This window comes from Uranotaenia lowii, chromosome 3, assembly GCF_029784155.1.
Source record: "Uranotaenia lowii strain MFRU-FL chromosome 3, ASM2978415v1, whole genome shotgun sequence".
NCBI lineage: Eukaryota > Metazoa > Arthropoda > Insecta > Diptera > Culicidae > Uranotaenia > Uranotaenia lowii.
The window spans coordinates 164,267,403-164,289,452 of record NC_073693.1 but is presented as its reverse complement, the minus strand read 5'-3'; the positions used below and the strand labels follow the sequence as shown (position 1 = coordinate 164,289,452).

General features: G+C 36.3%; 1 protein-coding gene across 5 annotated transcripts in view; it reads left to right on the top strand.

Moving 5' to 3' along the window:
• LOC129757316 (FH1/FH2 domain-containing protein 1) overlaps positions 1–22,050 on the top strand; it is a 411,337-nt gene that overhangs the window by 179,793 nt on the left and 209,494 nt on the right. The window contains exon 2 of one of the 5 annotated variants that reach the window (XM_055754500.1): positions 13,774–14,180. The exons of the other annotated variants lie outside the window; for them this stretch is intronic. Coding sequence (XP_055610475.1) covers positions 14,004–14,180 — 177 coding nt within the window. The 5' untranslated portion in view covers positions 13,774–14,003. The remainder of the gene's footprint in view (positions 1–13,773; positions 14,181–22,050) is intronic. 5 annotated transcript variants of the gene reach the window in all.

Below are 22,050 nucleotides of genomic sequence, written 5' to 3'. Positions count from 1 at the left end.
GAGTGAGGAGTGAGGAGTGAGGAGTGAGGAGTGAGGAGTGAGGAGTGAGGAGTGAGGAGTGAGGAGTGAGGAGTGAGGAGTGAGGAGTAAGGAGTGAGGAGTGAGGAGTGAGGAGTGAGGTTTGAGGAGTGAGGAGTGAGGAGCGAGGAGTGAGGAGCGAGGAGTGAGGAATGCGAAATGAGGAGTGAGAAGTGAGGAGTGAGGAATGCGAAATGAGGAGTGAGAAGTGAGGAGGGAGAAGTGAGGAGGGAGAAGTAAGGAGTCAGGAGTGAGCAGTAAGGAGTGACAAGTGAGGAGTGAGGAGTGAAGAGTGAGAAGTGAGGAGTGAGGAGTTAGGAGTGAGGAGTGAGGAGTGAGGGGTGAGGAGTGAGGAGTGAGGAGTGAGGAGTGAGGAGTGAGGAGTGAGAAGTGAGGAGTGAGGAGTGAAGAGTGAGGAGTGAGGAGGAAGGAGGGAGAAGTAAGGAGTGAGGAGTTAGGAGTGAAGAGTGAGAAGTGAGGAGTGAGGATTGAGGAGTGAGGAGTGAGAAGTGAGGAGTGAGGAGTGAGGAGTGGGAAGTGAGGATTTAGGAGGGAGGAGTGAGGAGTGAGGAGGGAGGAGTGAGGAAGGAGAAGTAAGGAGTGAGGAGTGAGAAGTGAGGAGTGAGGAGTGAAGAGTGAGGAGTGAGGAGTGGAGAGTGCGTTGTTAGAGGAGTAGAACAGTTATCAGTTATTTACAGATATCAGTTATCAAAAGTCTGACAACACAAGAATATTACAAAATGCGTCAAAAACATAATAAAAAAAATCAAAAATGACTAAAAATGGTCGTATATCGACTAAAAATAACGTTAATGATAATAAAATTAGGTTTTTTGTAAAATTAAGAGAAAAAAATTGAGGAGAAAAAATCCGTTCGATTTTGGCAACATTCGATTTCGGCAACACAAAATATTCGGGCATGTTGCTTAAAACGAACGGAGTCTGTACAACTGCCCGGATTTGCTTGGGCCGGATACGTGCTGAAAAAATTCTGGCAACCTTACTCATGCATATGAATCAAACAGCGACTTTCTAGATTGCTTCAATCCAAAGGACAATTGACTTTTTAGAAACGCAGTCGTTAGTCGTCAGTTAGTTCGAAAGTCTGCCTTCTAAAGTAAAATTTGATAATACATTCCTTAATTTTCTCAAATTCTGTTCAAATTTATCCTTACCAGAAAAAAAAAATACAAAAAAAAACCTTACGTTTTCGTAACTATAAGTCAAGTTAGTTTATGTTCATTTTTGTTATCTGATATGATTGCCCGATTTTTTTCATGAAACATGATAAAACTTATTAAAGTTTTATGATCTTACTATTCGCTTGAGATTTTCTATTTGCCTTTTCTTTGAATGTTAACGAATTCAATAACCATTTAAATTATTTATAATTCATCATAAGCAATTTAACTTCTTACCATTTTGATAGTATTTAAGGTTCTATGTTTTCAATCATAAAGCGCGTTTTCATACTTTCTTGAGAGTTGTGTCTATTTCAAGGATTTGAATTAATGACCAATCCATACAAAATTGAGGAAAAAATCAAAATTTCCTAGAGGATTCCCTCTCAAGGATGCAATGCATCACTCAACATTTGCGAAAGCAGCAATTTCTCCAATCCATTTATTATTCGTTGTCGGTGTCCCGGTATCTATCGGATGCACGTGCATTTGGATAGGATTCGATGCACTCGAATGGCCCCGAAGATTTATTGATCCGTGATGCGTTCGACGAATAATGAATTCTGGCTCTCCTCTTCTGGACAGTTGCGAAGCGCCATGTCAACTCCAGCAGCAGCAGCAGCATCATCATCAGGAGATCTGACCATCTGCAGTGATTTTAATTTTTAACGTTTTTTTTCCTGCAGGCCTAGATACTCACAATTCAATCCGCCGTTGTTGTTTTGATTTTGTGGGCTACCTATGTCAATCGAAAGCTCTCCTGGACAAGACTCTTGGGTCGAATCGTTTGCACAGTTCGATTGGAATTTATTTATTGGTGCAGGTTGATGCGCCGTTAGCAAAATCACCAGTTTCCAGGTGTTATTTATGACCACTGGGTTAGTGGTGGGCTTTTTTCTCCTTTTCCCACTTGACACCTCGTTTGTTGGGGGGATAAAAAAAGAGCATGATTTAGGAGCATCGAATAAATCAGAGATTTGAACCTTGGTACGTAACCATTGGTTATTTGCATCATGTTCAAATGTACTTCAACTGAACATGACTACAGTTTAAGAGTATATTTTTGAACTTAAACCCTGAAAATGTAGATAAAAGATCACTTTGAGAGAGCGAACATTAACCCTTGACGTAATTACTTTTTCACTGAATCAACTATCTATCTTTATCTCAATAATTGAGCAATTCATGAAGGAAAAAATGTGTTATGGAAGCTACACAAAAGTCGGATTTCCGGTAATTTCCAGCATCCTCCAACTTCATTACTCTGCCCGAGAAATCATAATCATCGAAACAAAACCAGCCTCTTTTCATGTGCTTTTCCAATCAACTGGAAAAAAGAACCCACTAAGCTAAATCCACATACACCGAAAAAAAAATGAAAGAAAAAAGAGTAAAGTGCAGAAGCCTAAGCTCACCTGAACGGGCGGCTACACCTTTATTTGCGGATCCATTTTGGGCCGTTTTAAAAATTGCCGGCATCATTTTGAAGAAGGCAAGCGAGGGAAGGAGGTGGAAAATCGAAACAATTAAAACGCCCCCCGGCTCAAATCCGGCGAAAACGAAACCGAAAGTGGTGCGATGATTCGAAAGTCATTGATACATCATCATCAGCATCGCCGTTTGAACTGATCGACAGTTGCTGAACTCGAAATCCACATTCCCCCGAAGCGTGACGTGTTTGTTCTCAAATCTGAAAAATCAACATTCGAACCGATTGATGAGATGATCGGGGGCCCTGGCGCCGTAAGGGGTAATTTGGGGGTAAAACACTGATTGTCAACATTGTCATTTGAGGAACTATTTATCATTTCATACTGGAATTTTAACTTTTCTTAACTTATAAACTGTTTTAGAAAATTTCAAATTATGTATATCACAGTTTAATTAGCCCCAACTACCCACCAATGGAACCTCTTTCTTTGAATCGATTGAAACAAGTAGGAAAAACCGGATGTGGTCGTTCTCTATCTGCTTTGAATTATTACCATTTGAAGCACCTGACGAGGTGCGACTTCCAGCTCTGGTACCAAAGTCGATGGCAAACCTTCATCCACATATTTGCCGTTTTTTTTGCTACTTCTCTACTCTTTTAAACGCCTTCGACGACGAATTGAACGAATGGTGTTGATGAACTGCTGCAGCTATTCACAAGGTCGAGGTTTTCCCTTTGATGCGATCTGATTCATGATCAATTGATTGTTTTGGAAAAGTTTGAAAACTGATTGGTTTGAAAGTTGTTGCCGACAAATCAAGGCCGGATTAAGTGAAGGAGATGGGGTGGCTAACGTGCCCCAGGCGCCCTATCTGAAACTCCCTGCCCTCCGAGGAAAAAATATGTTAAAATCACACAACTTTTTAGGATCCGTACCTGATAGTTTTTTTTTGATTGCACCACTACATTTGGTATTGGCTTTCTGTGAATATAAATTTATTGCAAAAATCTTAAGTTAATATACTCAAAATCCAGAGCAAAGTTGTATTTTAATGCAAGAAATTCTCCCACAACAGCGCGACGCTTATGTAATAACAAACTTAAATCCGTATAAAGTTGCCTTCCTGGTGATTATAAATTTATTGTGAAAATCTTGCGTTAATGTACTCAAAATTCAGTGCAATGTGCATGAATATCTGAGAAATTGCAAATTGACAAAAAGCTCGAAAAACAACTACCTTTAAAAATTCCTCAAAAATTCTGTGTTTCGTATTTTGACAATCTAAAAATGCAAAAATGTGTCAAAAAATTGCAAATTGCCAAAAAATTAGAAAAACAGCTACCTTTGAAAATTCGTCAAAAATTTTGTGTTTCTATTTTGACAATCTAAACATGCATAAATGTGCCAACTCAGGTCAACTTTTCAAACTTCGTTTCAAAATTTATCTGGTGTGACAGCTATTTTATTCAGTTTTCCGTTTACTTAGCGTAAAAGAAAACTAAACGTTACTCATGAAGAAATATGTCTGTTATTTATTTTTTTAAGATGATGACCACAAAAAATGTAAGCAAGTGGAGTAAATTTTGAAACAAGTTGACGAAAGTTGGCACATTTTCGCATGTTTAGATTGTCAAAATAGAAACACAAAATTTTTGACGAATTTTCAGAGGTAGCTGTTATTCTAATTTTTTGTCAATTTGCAATTTTTTGACACATTTTTGCATTTTTAGATTGTCAAAATACGAAACACAGAATTTTTGAGGAATTTTTAAAGGTAGTTGTTTTTCGAGCTTTTTGTCAATTTGCAATTTCTCAGATATTCATGCACTTAAATTCAATATTGCACTGAACTTTGAGTACATTAACGCAAGATTTTCATAATAAATTTATAATTACCAGGAAGGCAACTTTATACCGATTGTAGTTTGTTATTACATAAGCGTCGCGCTGTTGTGGGAGAATAATGTCTGAAAACATATTTCAGTTACATCACATGGTTTTCAAAACTATACATTTTGTAAAAAATCGTTTTAGAAACAAGAGAGATAAAGCGGTTTTAAGCGAGGAGTGCTAAATTGACACTCAAGGTCAGATTAGGGAGTTTTTTTTCTTGCGCTTTCAGGGTGCGTTAATAAAAAAGTAATTATGCAAAATTTCAGCAAGATTTCAAGAATACATTAAGGGTCTCCGATAAAATTGTATAATTTGGATACACCCGAATAAAGTTACTAGCCGCCAAACTTCCAAAAGTGTCATACTGATACTCAAGAGCGGATAAGAGTTAAGTGCCCTCTGAGAATGAATGTTTTGACAAAATCTGCCGGTTTTTCATAAGTTTACCTTCTCACGCACTGACAAAAATTATCATGCAGCATTAATCATGATTAGATAAGTAATATGATTTTAATCGCCGTAATTTGATTAGATAAGTGTTTAGACTAAAATTGACAGCTCCCTCAGTCAAACTCTTTCTGTTATGGCCTTAAAAGTGGCTGAACAAAATAGTCAATTTTTTGTGAAAATTGAAAAAAATAAATAAGGAAAAAACTCTAAGACTGGTCTTCGTTTCATTGCAAAAGTTCCAGTTAACTAAACATTTTGAACATTTCGTTGAAAATTAATTGAAAAAGTAATCGAAGAAATGACGCAAAACCATATTCACACGAACAATTTCGGCCGCTTTTTTTTAATTTTCCGATAAAGCTCCGGAAGGCCGATTGGGGGGGTATTTTTTTCGTCTTTCCAAGTCAACTCATATTAAGATCTTCCATTGAAAATTTGCAGAATTCAAACATCTGTGTTGGTTTATTTTTAATCATCATTTGAAAAAAGTCCATTTATTTTATGCAAACGTTATGCTTCTTTTTTTAAAGTTTGGAAGGCCCTCTTAGAGGCATCCCAGTTTTTGGTCAAATTTCTTAGCTCAAACAAATAAGGGTTAAACAAAAGTGTGAAATAATATTTAAAAAAAATGTTTCGGATTTTCTCGAGTTATGTTCAAGCAAATCAATATGATCTAAAATCCATGCAGGAATGATTTAAAAGTCAATAGGGGGGATGAGGGCATAACGAGCACCCAGGGCATAATGAGCACTCCTTTTTTCTACATAAAGTCTGCTTCATTTAATATTGGAACAAATTCTTTTGCTCATTGAGGCGCTTCTAGTGGACGGATTTGGAAACTTTTTTCACCCACGTGTCGGGAAATTCATTACCTTTCACCATGTATTTATGTCATAACACCAAACGATAGCATTTTGAAAACAACCGCCATGGAAGCCGAACGGAGAGATCAAATTGTGCACAGTTTTCTTGAAAATCCATTGTTGTCGGCATCGAAGCTAGCTAAACAGCTTAAAATTAATATTTTTTTTATTTTTTTTTATGAAAGAGTAAAGAAAATGCTACATTTGTATGAAAAACAAATTATGAATTCGTTAATAAATGACTGAACTACACGCAATTGTTTGTGTTCCAATATTAAATGAAGCAGACTTTACATCCGTCGAACTTGGTCAGCACTTGGTCGTACAGCTTTCGAGCACGGATTCTGGCCACATTGTTCTGCTTCAGCGTCCGATTTGGCTGTTTGCTGGCTCGGAATGACCTTATTCCTTCCCGGAGACGAATTCGTCGCACCGTACTGTGAGCGGCCTGGAACTTATTGGCCAAATCGCGGTCTGAAAGATTGGGATTCCTCTTGACGGCCTTGATGACTTTCCCACGCAGTTTCCGGTCGACAGTTCCACTCCGACGCTTCGAATGCGGCTTCCGAGCCGTCGTCAATGTTTCCTTGTACTGCTTGATAACACGCCATATGATATTTCTGGGCATTTTAAGCTGTTTAGCTAGCTTCGATGCCGACAACAATGGATTTTCAAGAAAACTGTGCACAATTTGATCTCTCCGTTCGGCTTCCATGGCGGTTGTTGACAAAATGCTATCGTTTGGTGTTATGACATAAATACATGGTGAAAGGTAATGAATTTCCCGACACGTGGGTAAAAAAAGTTTCCAAATCCGTCCACTAGGAGCGCCACAATGAGCAAAAGAATTTGTTCCAATATTAAATGAAGCAGACTTTAAGTACGTATTTTCTTAAACAAATTTTCATAAGGACTTGTTTCGTACTAGCCATAGTATTAATTTTTCACCTAAAAAGAAATATCATTTTCATCTTTACAGAAATATTAAATAAAAACCAGCTAGGTTCTCAAGTGACGAAAATATTATAATTTTTGAGCACCACCAAATAAGCTTTTATGACCTTCAAATCATCTTGATCTGAAATGTATGCACTGCAACATGATCTACACATTGTTTCTCAATTTTCAACATCATAACAGTTTTGATTTTTCACTTTAATCAACTTAAAAACGCTTTTTTACTTTAATTTGTTCACTAGAGGCGAACAGAGCACTTTCAATGAAGGCATAATGAGCATTTTCTACCGGGGAATCTAGCAGCGAATTCAACTCGATGAAGTCAACTGACTAATAGAGCTCCAGCTTAGTTTGCTTCGTCTGTCGATTTGGCCTATTGGTAAGGCGTCGGAGAGGTAATCAGTAGACTCGAGTTCGATTCCTGTTCGAGGGGATTTTTTTTGCACATACCATTCATGATTTATTTTTTTTATTGTTACATTATACGGCTAATAGCATCAAAGCATCATCCGTCAAACAAAACACCAGAAACATAATGTATGAGCATGTGTTAATTCTTTGAATTCTACAAACAGACCTAGATTATTTTGTTATTGCTTTGTTTGATGAATCTCTGCCTCACCGTTCAGTGCAATCATGATCATCATCATCATTGATCATGAATGATAAATGAAAAAAAAAATCACCTCGACCAGGAATCGAACTCGAGCCTACTGATTACCTCTCCGACATCTTACCAATAGGCCAAATCGTCAGACGATACAAATCAAGCTGTAGCTCTAATAGTCAGTTGACTTCATCGAGTCGAATTTGCTGCTAGAATCCCCGGCAGAAAACGCTCATTATGCCTTCATTAATGGTGCTCATACTGCCTCGGGGGGTTTCTCATTATGCCTCTACAGTAACTGGTTTTTAGCTTTCGGCAAAAATTTTTAAAATGCATTTTCAAACGTTTTTATCTGCTCTTTCAAGTTTCATCCAATTAGGCAATAGACTATTTGAGTGTCTGAACACGAAACAATGATGTAATTCACATATTACTGCTGTTCTCTATGGTTAAATAAGCGTTTTCCTTAAGGTGGCCATTATGCCCCCATCTCCCCTAAATGGAGAAAGTGAAGGAACAAACTTGGAATTTAATTTTTTTTATAGAATCTCATAATTAGCGTTACAATCGAATTTCAAACTTAAACTTTCAACCAAAAATATGTATGAAAAATTTAAAATCAAAACTTAAAATATCTCGGAAATCATATTACAAGATGGCAAACAAAGTGACCAAAAAAATAACTAGATTTATGCAATCTAGAAAATTGTACAGTGATATTTAAAAATCGCAAAACTGTCATACACACAAAACGAGAGATAAAAACTCATTTTAATTTGTTCTATATTATTGAAAAAAGATTAAATTCTTGATTTGTTATTTTAGGATTTTTTTAAAAAGAAATTTTTGTTTAAGGCACCAAATTGATTTTATTTTTGATACTACTATTCTGTTTTTTTTTTTGTTTTACTGATGCTGTCTTAAAAACTTTAAATTTCAATCTGAATTCAATTTTCTTGGAACCAACTGAAACAGTTCTTAAAAAAATCCAAATATTTGATCTGATGAGAGTCTTATTCTGAATCTTAAATTATAATCCGCATGCCAATTTTAACATTTTCTTAGAACGACTAAGAAAATGAGATTAGCAACAGGAGATTTCGTTTTTTATTTGGACGGATGTTTGAGTGGAAAAAGCATGTGAAAAAGCATGTGAAAGCATGTGAAATTTCTTTTCACAAAATCAAAATTTTACACTAAAATGTTGTAAATAGATAATTTTATTCCTATTTCAATAAAACTGGAACTCAAGCGAAAGAGGGAGTTTGGCCCGTGCAAAAGACCCGTCCCTGGGAGGAAGGTTATCGAAATTTAAATGTAGCTAGAAATAATAACAATACAAAAACTGCACAGCAAATAAGCAAACCTATTTAAAAAACCATTTTCCAATTCATGTATGACCATCACACATACTAAAAAAAAAAATTAACTGATCTTAAGTCAAAATCAATTTGAAATTTGCTTGAAATTAAAATCAATCAGTTTACAAATTTGAAATCAATATTTCCGAAACTTAAGAAAGAGACTGCAAATTAAAATTTAAAAAAAATCCAAATTCAATGATTCGGACATAACAATCAGTGCACACAAATAGAATATAGAAAATATAGATTTAAAATAAAATCAATCCCTATTTGCAAAACAAATTTCTGACCAAAATAACCATGATTAAAAAATGTTCTGCAAAACGATAACAATTGTTGATTATGGATCATCTCTATATGAATTTCTTTCCTTACTTTTCAATTGGAGTGTTTATTAAACAACATGTTCAATTCATCGATGAAAGCTTAAATTGACAATGCAGGCAGCGTATAAGATGATTTCATGAATGATCGTTGATCAATAAAATACTGATAGAAATAAAAATAAGGAATTCTCAGTTTTGTTGAAAATATTGAAAGCACGAAGCAAATGCAAATTCTGTCGAAATTGTGCATTTAAATTTAGCTTTACAGAGCTGCAACTTCTAATATTTTTTTCAACTTTTCATAAATAAATCAAAAAATTATAATTTATTTTAAAAAAAATTATTTGAAATATAAAAAGAGGAAATTTTTTTCTTTTCGAACGCTAGTTTTATAATTTAAAATTTTAAGCTTTGAATATTTTTTAGCCGTCTATTGCAATATTGAGTCCTGGAAAGGACAAAATGTAGAAACAATGTTTTTCTTACAGAAAATTAGAATTATAGGCTTCCTAGAAGAGTATTTTTCCAAAACACAAAAATTCAGAATTGAAAAACAATGACAAAATTATTAAAAATATTAAGACTTAGTAAAAAGGTTACCTGAAAATTCGGCAAAAGAAAAACAATTCTTAAAATTTTGGTTAATTAATTTGCAAGTTAAAAAAAAATTTGAAAATAAAAAAGGGAATTTTCTGGCATCTTAAAGAATTTTTTTCTACATAATGGAAAGGAATGAAACAGGATGTTAAGTCCTTATTTTGAAAATTGGTAAGATTTTGATGTCCTGAACTCTAATCCTTTGTCAGATTTTGTCTATAACCTCTATTTTTGGTATTATAATATTAGAAAGTTTTGCAATTAAGTTGAGTTGAGTTTTGAGTGAAATCAATCTTTGACTGATAAACTTATAAAACTACTTGAAATAAATAAGACTGGTTATGAATTTCATTAATCTATTTCATTCAATTAAGGAATAATATTTTAATGAAAATTATGATAAATGATTAAAAAAAAAAGAAGAATTCTTCAATTTCTACAGTACACTTTTCACCACAAGTATTACTGAAAAAAGTTGGAAAAGTTTTCCATTGTATTTTTTTAATCCGCCAAAACGATTTTACGTGTGCTATAAAAAATATACAAAATTTAATTTGATTTAATTTTTTTTTATTTGTTAAAAATCCCATATTTTATAAAACGGGGCGAAGGTTAACGAATAGAAATCTTTGTACCTTTTCCCGCAGAAGTTGAAAGTACTTGCGGGTTTGAGGAAAGTCATTAATTGGTTTGACATCTTCATTTCAAATTTATAAGGTTTTATCAAAAAAGTTGCAGAAATTTCTTAAATGATTGTCTGTTTTCAAAGGTTCTTTTCAAAATTAAAGCTGTTAGAAAAAAAACTAATTGTCTATTTGGATTCAGGAAACCTAAATTAATCATACTAAGTTCTTAAATTATTTGAACCTTGACAAAATGTAAATTGTGTTGCCTTCTGTAATTTGCCTTTTGTAATTTATCAAAACTTTCACTTAAAAATAAGTTTCAATTCTGGATCGTCATATAGTGTCGTCTAGAGTGATCTAAGCAGCAAACTAGAAATAGTGAAAATTTCATAAAAAATAACAACTAAGAGAAAAATGGCAGCTTGTCTAGGTTTGCACTACATCACACGGTTTCAAAATTTTGTGAACGTTACTGTAAAAGACCGGATTTAAAGTTTAAAATTTCGCTATTTCTCAATCCTCATAAAAGAAAGTTATTACTATTATTTTTGGCGAAGTTCAAATCATATTAATATATTAATTTTTGAGTTTTTCAAGAACAGAGATGTTCATAGATGATTAAAAGTAACATTTTTAAATTATTTCATACCTAGTAGAGTGTCCATTTCCCAACCGTTTTAGCGTTCCCAGATATCGAGAAATCTGACGATCCTTCTTTCTAGGTAGTAGATTGCAAAACATCAAACATGTTTAATGCCTTAAAAATTTAATTAGCAGTTAAAGAACCCAAGACCCAAAAACTAAGTACTTCAATCGACAAATTCCCCCTTCTTACTAACCCCCAGTTATTAAAAATATTCCCGGCGCATAAAAACTTTATAAGTTAAATGCTTTAATAAAACCAACCTTGGAGCCAAAGGGGTATAAGGGCATTAAGCTTATTCCGCTAAAACACGCTTTTAAATTGTTGTGTGTTGCCATTTTCTATATATTTTTCGAGAATTTGTATTTTTCTAACAAATGTTAAAATATGTAAAAAAAATCTAAAAATACGAAAAAAATCATCAATTATAGTTTGAAATATGAGGAATTGTTTGGCATCATTAACTCAAAATGGACCATTTTGTTACCTATACCCCTTTGGTTCTGAGGGTCTCAATTGTAAATAATAAAAAAGAACGACAAACTAGACTGATTCTTGCTGCAAAAATTTGAAATAATCGAGATAGATTTTTCACTATCGGTAGAAGTTGGTAAGGTTATTCAGGTTATTGAGAATGGCTAATCGAAGTATTGAAATTAAGCTTTTACAGAAAGCAAAATTTGGCAGGAAATTGCGCTATTGATAAATGAAGGCAAATTTTTGACAGTACACCACCTTCATTCGGGTAAATTGATACCAAATTCAGTTAACAGGTCACGATAACAAAAAAACTTGTAATGCTTTGCCCGGTACAATTCATTGTATTTTTTTTCAATTTTTCAAAAGGGCATAAACACAGAGCAGGCGGTTTTGTGATACAACACGAAAAGCTTTTATATATTTGATGTTATGAAAATAAATAAAGCATTAATGATACCTCATTGAGCGTCGCAGTTAAATCAACACCTTATCGTGCTAGCATTTTGCTACTAAAGCTTTACTTTAGTATTGATTTGCCATCAAATTTTAACGTATTGGTACTTTAATGAAAGCGGATTTTGGCATCGCAAAAAATCCAACACTAAATTATTCTTTCATTTGGGCACTGATAGCTCATTTTGGCTATTGTTTGCTATCGATTCGGGCATATAGGGTACTTTGGAAATTTATAATATTAAATATACTTTAAAGGGGAGAAATCACCGTGAATTTGTTTTTGAACATTTTGAGCGGCTTTATCGGTGAGTATAAAAGATTTGAATTGATAAACGGATAGACCATAGGAAGAAAGTTCCTAAGGTGTTGAAAAGAGCAAGGAGCATTTTTTGAATAGAAGCTGGAACACATACTGAAATTTTTGTCCTTCACCAACCAGCTGTATCAACACATTAGTAACTTTCTTCCTATGGTTTATCCGTCTATCATTTCAAATCTACAATACTCACCGATAAGGTTACTCAAAATTTCTATAAGGTGTTCTTTGAGATTGCTTTGAAAAAAAAAATCGTGTAAGGGGCACTCAAAGGCTAGATCTGGCACAGCCGCAATTGAAAAAAAAAATTTTTTTGGAAGCTTAAAATTTGCCAATTTTATACCATGTGTGTTGATCGATAACCTTACAAAAACTGATGTCTGCAGTTTTTGCATCCAGAAAAACTCGATTTTTCTTTTCAAAGCTGGTTATGTAAATAACAATGTGCCAATCAAAAAATCTTATTTGCAGTCATATAGAAAAAAAAAAGAAAATCCAAACGAGAGTGTTTACCTCAATTCTCGTCATCTAAAATAGTTAAAATTTTCATGAAGCATTTCCCTATCAGGAAAATTTCAGTTTGGTTAACCAACAATTGCATTTCGCTGTTATTTTCCCCCATACTCATAAGCAGGCTTTCTCGTTTGTGCATTTTCACCATTTTTGGGCGAATAGAGCCACGATATTGCGCGGATCCGGGATCATAAATAATGCAATCAACAGCACAGCACTAATGAGCGGCCGGGAAAAACAAAACAGAACCCTTTGGAGAGAGCTCAACGTACTCATGATCAGCATCCAGGGCAGGAGGGTGTAATTATCCCTGGCCTAATGATTTATCGAATCGAACACCCAAATAGTTGTGGGTCGGCCGACTGGCCAGAAAAGGGCACTTGTGGCCTATTTGCTGGCAGGGGCGGAAGAAGTCAAAAGGGCAGCTCAGCCGACCCCACCTCGATTCGCTCATAGATCTTTTTCAAAAAACGCAGCAGGACAGGTTGCGGCCAGTTCGGACCGAACCAATAATTTATTGACCTTTAATTATTGCTGTTTAAGATGGCAGCAAGGCAGAGGTCGAACGGGAGTTTCTAAAACTAAACATCGAGTTGCAACAGGTAAATTTGTGCGGAACGCATATGGGACTTCTCGGTTGGGGCTGACCAATAACGTAGAAAATATGAAAACTTAAACCACGAAGGAAAAACTTTCCAAAATAAGACTTCAGATGTAAAAAATAATTCTACAGTGAAACTGCTCAATTAACCTTGTATACAAAAATATGTCGAGAAATATATGTACTGGATAATCCGTATACTTTTCCTTTCTTTCTCTTGCAAGAATGACAATTTCAATCTTCAAAATTTTTTACAAATGTCCTCAAAGCGCTTGAGAAACACTTTCAGGATTCGATTTTCTTTCAGCAATCTTCTTCGAGCAGTTGAATCGTCGGAAAACCACACAACGAACAGCTTCCAACTAAGAGGATTCTGGAAGGAGGCTTCTGCAGGAAGCATCCCAAACCGAAACCCATTACATGAGGTGTCTTAATTTTCTATTTCGCAGGTTTTTTTCATGTGCTTGTGGGTCAGTCGAGCTGCGAGATGTGAAGTGTTGTAGTTGAGGGGAAAAACCAAACACGGAAATCAATTATTGAGTGGTCCCCTCCTTTGCGGTGATTTTTTTCGTTCTTACTCATCAATCTGGGTGGGTTTTTTTCTCGTGATCAAATTTAAAAGTGAAAAGAGAAAAGTGATTTTCGGGTTGCAACATCCGTTTGAAGACCCCCGGATAACATGGATCCGGATGACCTGATCACGTTGCGGGTCCAGTACCTGGTCGACAGTGATCCCTTCAACAGCTTCGCCATGTATCCGATCCCTTCGAGGGCGCCTGCGTTCTCATTTGTCAGTTCGGTTCCGCTGGCCACACAACTCGGGGCCCTGCTCCGGCATCTGGGAGCACCGCAGAGGGTAAGCTAATACGATTATTTTTAAGGTGATGGTGGTTTTATGATAATAGTTATATACCTAGATTCTTATATGGTATGTTTATGATGTTATTACAATTGAAAGATATCTAAATATCATATTTTCCGAAAAGTTAGACCTCGATAGTTTTTGATTTCAAATTATTCGAACTATTCCCTTAAGATGTATCAGAACGTTCAGCGCTTTTGTATGTGCAACAATACCGTATTGGACAAAATAAAGTAGGAGAGAATGAGAATACTTCATCCCTGGGAATATTTGATTCTTTAGCTATATCTCGAAACTGCAATGTCTTACTTAGACCAAACGTTCCAAAATTTTCCAAAAAGAACAAAATAACAAACCTGTTATCTAAGAAAAATTTAAAAAAAGCTGCACCCTGATTAAAGGGTCAAGCTCCTTTAACTTTCAAAATATCACAATTTTTTTAGTCTGTCGAAAACGCTTCTAGTTCATCTACGGGTCATGTATCGATATACTTTTTACAGCATATAAAATTGAAATTGCTGTCAAAAAACTCAAAAGACGGTGATCTGCAGATTTTTGCCATAAAGATTTGATAAAAATCAGAAAAAAGATCAAGAATCCCCATTCTCCCCTTAGCATTCGCTATCAAAATTTCCAAACCCCTGTTTCTTTTTGCACATAAGGAATATAAAGTCAAAATATTCAAATGAATTGTATAATATTTTAAACCCTAACGACTGCTGAAATTTTTTTGTCAAAGTATGTTCTTCACGCTAAAGTGTAGTTGTAGGCAAGGTCAAGTATTACTTGGACAAAATAAAGTACGCATTTCTGAAAATCTTAACAGATCTTAACAATTTATTTGCTTTAAAAATTGTTCCGTCTTTGCTTTCGCTAAAAAGGCTTCAATTTCCAGGAAAACCCTTCGGAACTTGGGGTTTTATTATTTGTTCGTTTATTATTTGTTTACACTGGACGCGATCGATTCCGATAAGATAGTGAAAAGGCAAGTTTTCGCATATATATATAAGCTTCAAGCTGAAAATGTCAGGAAGTTATTTTTCAACAACAAGTTGCATTAAAATATGTTAAAAACTAGTCAGGAACTTGGATTTAAAAGAGAAAAGCGGAAGCCTACAATACGTATTTTCAAGAATTTCTTAAGAAATGGAATACTATTTTCTGGTCTAAGACTAAGAATTCAACAAATATATACTCAACCTCACTCAAGAACGGGCGCGTAGAGAAAAGTTGTTTCTAAGCTGAGTTTTTAGTTGTGGAATCAAGCTTCAACATGTGGTATTTAGTTTATGGACCCACTTGTCCCATTTTACCCTAGATGTTCTCAAAAATAAGGAGAAATAATACTTGAAATCGCGATATTTTCGGGAGGAAAAGTCGAATAGACTTAAGATCTATAGTGCAAAATGTACGTATTAAGTATCCAAGGCAGTTGCGAACATCATATTTATGTAGATTCAAAACTAATAATAGTTAAGTATAAAAAAAATTAAATATGTTTTAATCTAAAAGCATTACAACTATGCACCGAATAGAGATGGAGCTTTTATTATTTCAGCAAAGTTTCAAATTTTGATTACAGTCCCCCCACAATCATTAGTCACTTAACGTATCATTTCACCACAAAATGTTCGTTCATTCGGGTGTTAGTGGACCAAACATCAAGCTTTGCATGAATTTCAGTCATTGTTGAGGCCAACTGTACATCCGTCGACCCTCCGATTCGAGCAACGGCTCAGCTAAAAACGAAACTGGCAACTATGCCAAACCAAGCAGAATTGGTGAGGGTGCACAAAGAAGATCTGTCACCGAACGGAAATCAGAACATAGAGGAAGTACCAAACGTGGTCGAAACAGCTTAGAATAAACCGTGGAACTAAAACCCGATATCTTTTCCAATTGTAAGAATTCAGTTTAAACACTAAAATCTTTTAAGCTGATCAAATCAAGCTAAAAAGGGTGTTTAATATTGCGTTCGAAACCCTGTCGCGAAGCTAATCCGCAACAGTCATTAAATATTCCCTCTTTGATTTCAAACATGATTTTGTTTCCAATTTTGTTGAAAAATAAAATAATTTACCTAAACAATCAACGTTTTTCGAAACCACAATTATGGGTCAAAATTGAAGCTTGTAACAATTATTAGTCGTATTGCCCACAGTTATTAGTCACAAAGAAGTCCATGGCAACATCCGAATATCAACACGAGAATCAACAAGTTTCTGGCAAACATTCAGGGGCATTCTTTGCTAGTATACGTTCAAGGGGCAATTGGGTTGAGCTAGCAACCAAGAAATGTTTTGTTTTGCTTGCGAAAAAGTGACCCATTATAGTGTGGAACTTGGTGGATTCTGTAACAATTATGGGTCACTTTTATATTGCTAAATATTATTGAATTTTCGCATTTCATTCGCTCAGTTTTATTTGGAAAATGTAAACTCGTCTTTTGTGCTTATATGGGACCAATTCATTTGGTTGGAATCTTTGAAATACCCGCATAAGGGGCTTAACGGTTTAAGATGTCAACCTTATAACATTGGAATTTTATGCGGTAGTTCCACAGTTCCATAGTTCACCTTTGATAAAATGTATTCAAACAGCAATTTTACTGTTATCAAACGCACAAATAATATTTTTAATGCATTTTGATGATATATTGTCGATTAACTAAAAATAATAATATGATATAATTTCTTTTGGTTTAGTAGATATCAGCAGTTCTAATGATCGGTGACTTATAATTGTGTGTGACCCATGATTGTGGGGAGACTGTATATCTACAAATTTTGTTTCTATTTCCTCAAACATAGAAGTTACTGTTTATATTTTTATTGTTGTAGGCTGTGACTAATTTTTGAAACTTTCACGTTATGGAGAACGATCAAACTAATAAATGTTCTGAAGACACCTAAAAGTTAAATGAAAAACAAAAGTACTATGATATTCAAGGGTGATACGGTCAAAATTTGGTCAAGGGAAAATGCGTGTAAATCGGTGAAATCGTTTAAATCAAATTAAATTTCTTTTTCAAGTTTAATAAGTACGATGTTGTGACAGTTTACTCCGCTAGTGTCAATCCGTCAGTACGGAGAAAACAAACAACAGGGCATATAGCCATAGATACTAGGACTAGATGAGTTAGCAGAATCGAAACGTATGTAAAGGCGCGCGATTGAATATACATTACGAACAGGTGTTAAAGTTCCATTTAGCTATTAAATTACGAAGTTACCGAGTAAATTGAGGACACTGAGAGATATTGTTGGTTGGCACAGGCAATCGGTATGTTATATGCGATAAATCGGTAGATAAAACTGTTATAAAACTGATATTTCATAGCTAGGTTAAAATCAGCAGTAGAAGAGCCGCGAATTCCGCAAGGCTACCTATTCAGTGGTTTTGAACCAAATTAAAGAAGTGTCTGAGCCAACTAACCGTAAGTACCGTTGAAAATAATATTAAATCCGATTAAGGAAACAAAATCTATATCTTGTAGATTGACCACATTCGTTCGTACAGTGCTCAATATCAGTGGTTCTCAATCAAGCTAGTAAGCCTGTTTCGTTAATGTGAGTATGAAGCTCTAAAACAAATCAATATATATGATACCTAACTATTATTAATAAATTAGAAAAATTAGTTACACCAACGGTGAAGAAAACCGGGATCTGCTGAGGTTAGTCCGGAGTAGGAATTTGATCCAAAGGAAGTTGTTAAGCTTATAATTTATTACTAGAAATTTGTAAGTACTATTTGTGAATTTAAAAAGAAATTAACCTGTTCCTAATTCGAAATACATCATCATTTCAGTTTGAGCTGTACTGCTACAAAACATCTAGTATTTATTAATACGATCCGCAACAAACTCAAAAAATTTCTATTGGATCATGGCTACCGTATTGGATTCGGATCAATCGTTGGATTTAACCCTCACCCCATGTGCACTCTGTAACAAAGTGTCTGAAGAAAACGAAGGCATGGTACACTGCGGCTAAAAGGAAGAAGACAAAAAAGGATGATATTTCGGCTAAATCCGACAGCAACATTCACACTCTTGAGTATCGAATGAAGGAACTCGAACGGCAAGAAAAGGCTAAGGATAACGAGTTAGAAATAGAAACTGCTTTGCGGGTGAGACAATTAACCCTGCAAAAGGCTCGGCGTTTGAAGCAACTGGCAGTCGAAAATGATTTGAGAGCAATGGAATTGGAACAGGAGCAGGAACTGAATGCTAAAGCCCTGAAGGAGAAAGAAGACCATTTAGCAAAACTGGAAGCAATGCGAGCATCATTTTCGTCGAAGCTTAATGTTGTCCAAAGTAAAATTGACAAGTTGGGCAACTGTTTACACGAAAGTGAGCTAAAAAGGAAACCAAAATGTGAGAAACTGAAGCTTGAGGGTAAGCCTGAGCCATGCGCAGATTCTGATGAACCAAATAGTGAAACAGAATGGACCTCGTCAGGTGATTCCAAAGATTCAGATTCTGGAAGTGCGAGCAGCGAGACTAATATTTCTACTGAGATAGAAAAAAATCCTAAAAGGCATTTGAAGAAATCCAAGTCAGACGGGCTGGGGTGTCAACCCTCACAGGCACAATTGGCGGCAAGGAACGGAATAAGTCGAAAGCTTCCTATATTCTCCGGCAAAGCTGAAGAATGGCCGTTATTTATAAGCAGCTTTACGTCTTCTACTTTAGCTTGTGGCTATACCGAGGTCGAAAACCTGGTGCGTTTGCAAGAAAGCATACAAGGCGAAGCTCTCGAAAATATACGTGGTCAACTTTTACTTCCTAAATCAGATCAGTTCCAAGGGCGATAAAAAAGCTCCGACAGTTGTATGGACGCCCAGAACAACTTCTTCGGTTCTATTTAGAAAAGGTTCGAAAATTGGAAGCACCAAAGGCAGACAAATTAAAAACATATATCCCGTTCGGTAACGCCGTCGAGCAATTATGCGAACACCTGGAAGCCGCAGATTTGCAAGAGCATTTAGTAAATCCAATTCTCATCCAAGATCTTGTCGACAAGCTTCCAGCTAGTGACAAACGGGATTGTGTGCGTTATAAAAAACGTAGACAAAGCGCTGATCTACGCGTTTTTAGTAAATTTCTGTCCCGAATTGTAGGTGAAGCATGCGAAGCTAGTGTTTCATACAATGTTATGGTCGATTCCAAAATGTCAGCTAACATGAGAAATAAGGAGAGAGTGTTTAATCACGATATTGCTGAAATAGAAGAAAATCATGAATCCTCGTCTCGCGATTCGTTGAAGCACGATCAGTCATATTCCCACATGAAACCTTGTAAAGTGTGTAGATTCTCACATCGCCTTCGTGATTGCCAAGAATTCAAAGAGATGAGTGTATCACAACGTTTGGAACTGGTAGAAAAATGGAGATTGTGTCATGTATGCCTGAACGATCACGGAAAATCATGGTGCAGGTTCAAAATTAGATGTGACGTTGGAAATTGTCAAGAACGTCATAACCCATTGCTACATAAATCAATTCGCCAAGTGGTCATGAACACACACATCCGTTGCGGATCCTCAATTTTATTCCGCGTTATTCCGGTCGTATTACATTCTGGTAATAAATCCATAAACACAACCGCCTTTTTAGACGACGGAGCGTCGGCCACGCTGATTGAGCAATCACTAGTTGATGAGTTAGGAGTAGTTGGTGAAAAGGAACCACTTACAATTACGTGGACAGCTGACGTATCGCGAGTTGAAGAAAATTCAGTACGAATGAACCTTCAAATTTCGTCTTGCGGTGATAATCAACGTTGGTGGTTAGATGGAGTTCGCTCAGTGGATGAATTAAAACTACCCAACCAATCAATGAGTTTTGAAGAGCTGGTTGAATCACATACGCATCTAAGTGGCCTGCCTATTCAATCGTATGAAAGAACCCGCCCTGGTCTCAACAATTTACATTTAATGGCCCCACTGGAAACGAAAATGGGTGGCATAGGAGACCCTATCGCAGTTCGGTCTAAGCTTGGTTGGGCTGTTTATGGCCCTGCGGGTAGGCGAAATTCCATGGGACATTCGGAATTTTTTGGCGTTCATGTAGAAGTGAGCAACGAAGATTTGCATGACCTCATAAAACTGCAATACACCCTCGAAGAAGCCACAGTATCGGGAAGTCCACGAGAATCTGCTGAAAATGTAAGAGCAAGAGAAATTCTCGAAAGCACCACTGTTAGAGTCGGTGACAGGTTTGAAACGGGTCTATTATGGAATACTGACGATCCAACATTTACTGACGGCTATCATATGGCGATACGGCGAGCAAAACAGTTGGAAAATCGACTGCTAAAGACTCCTGATTTGTTCGCAAATGTATGTCAACAGATACAAGATTATCAAGAAAAACACTACGCTCATGAGGCAACACCTCAAGAACTAGCATCAACGTTATCCAACAAGTGCTGGTATCTTCCGCTCAATGTGGTTTTGAATCCATAAAAACCAGGAAAAGTGCGTCTAGTATGGGACGCAGCTGCTACGGTATCCGGAGTATCACTGAATTCACAACTGCTTAAAGGCCCTGACATGTTAGTGTCATTACCAGCAGTTATAAGCAGATTCCGAGAACGACGGATCGCGTTTGGTGCAGACATTCGCGAAATGTATCACCAGTTGCGAATTCGGAAGGAAGATCGACAGGCTCAACGTTTCCTGTTTCGCACCAATGTGAACGAAAAATTCAAGACATTTGTTATGGATGGTGCGACGTTTGGCTCCACTTGCTCGCCTTGCTCAGCCCAGTTCGTCAAAAACCGAAATGCTGAAGAGTTTATCAAGCAGTATCCCGAAGCAGTTACCGCCATAACCGATAAACACTACGTGGACGACTACTATGACAGCACCGATACGGAAGACCAGGCAGCAGAAAGGGCTTTACAAGTAAAGTACATTCATTCGAAAGGAGGATTCGAGCTTCGAAACTGGGTGTCAAACTCCAGTGAGGTTCTTGAGCGCGTAGGAGAACCCAAAGCCGAACAGATCGTCCACTTCAACAAAGATAAAACATCGGAAAATGAACAGGTTTTGGGAATCATCTGGAATCCTGAAGAGGATTGTTTATCATTTTCCACCGACCACAGAGAAGATATCAGAGAGTATCTGGAAAGCAACAAAAAACCGACTAAACGAATCGTATTAAGTTGTGTGATGGGGTTTTTTGACCCGTTAGGACTTCTGGCGCCATTTACCGTGCACGGAAAAATGCTGATCCAGGATCTTTGGCGTAGCGGATGCGACTGGGATGAAGAAATAAGCAATGAATGTTTGAATACTTGGCAACGTTGGATTGATCTTCTTCCCTCCGTTAAGACTATCTGCATTCCCAGATGTTACCTCGGTCAGATTCATTCGAACAAAATTACATCATTGGATCTTCACATATTTACTGACGCCAGCGAGAGCGCGTATGGATGTGTCGCGTACTTCAGGGTTACGTGGACCGGTGGAATCAAATGTGCACTTGTTATGGCGAAATCAAAAGTTGCACCTTTGAAGCAACAGTCTATACCTCGTTTGGAGTTGATGGCAGCAGTGTTAGGAGCAAAAATGCATCAAGTCATTAAGCAAAACCATTCATTGAATATTTCTAAAACCCTTTTTTGGACAGATTCACAAACGACTCTCAGTTGGATACGATCGGACCAACACAGGTTCAAAACTTTCGTCGCGTTTCGGATTGGCGAAATCCAAGAATTGACAAATATTTCTGAGTGGCGCTGGGTTCCCAGTAAACAAAATATAGCGGATGTGTTAACGAAGTGGGGGCAAGGACCACCACTCGACTCAAACAGCGCGTGGTTTAATGGTCCGGAATTTCTTTACGAACCAGCTAA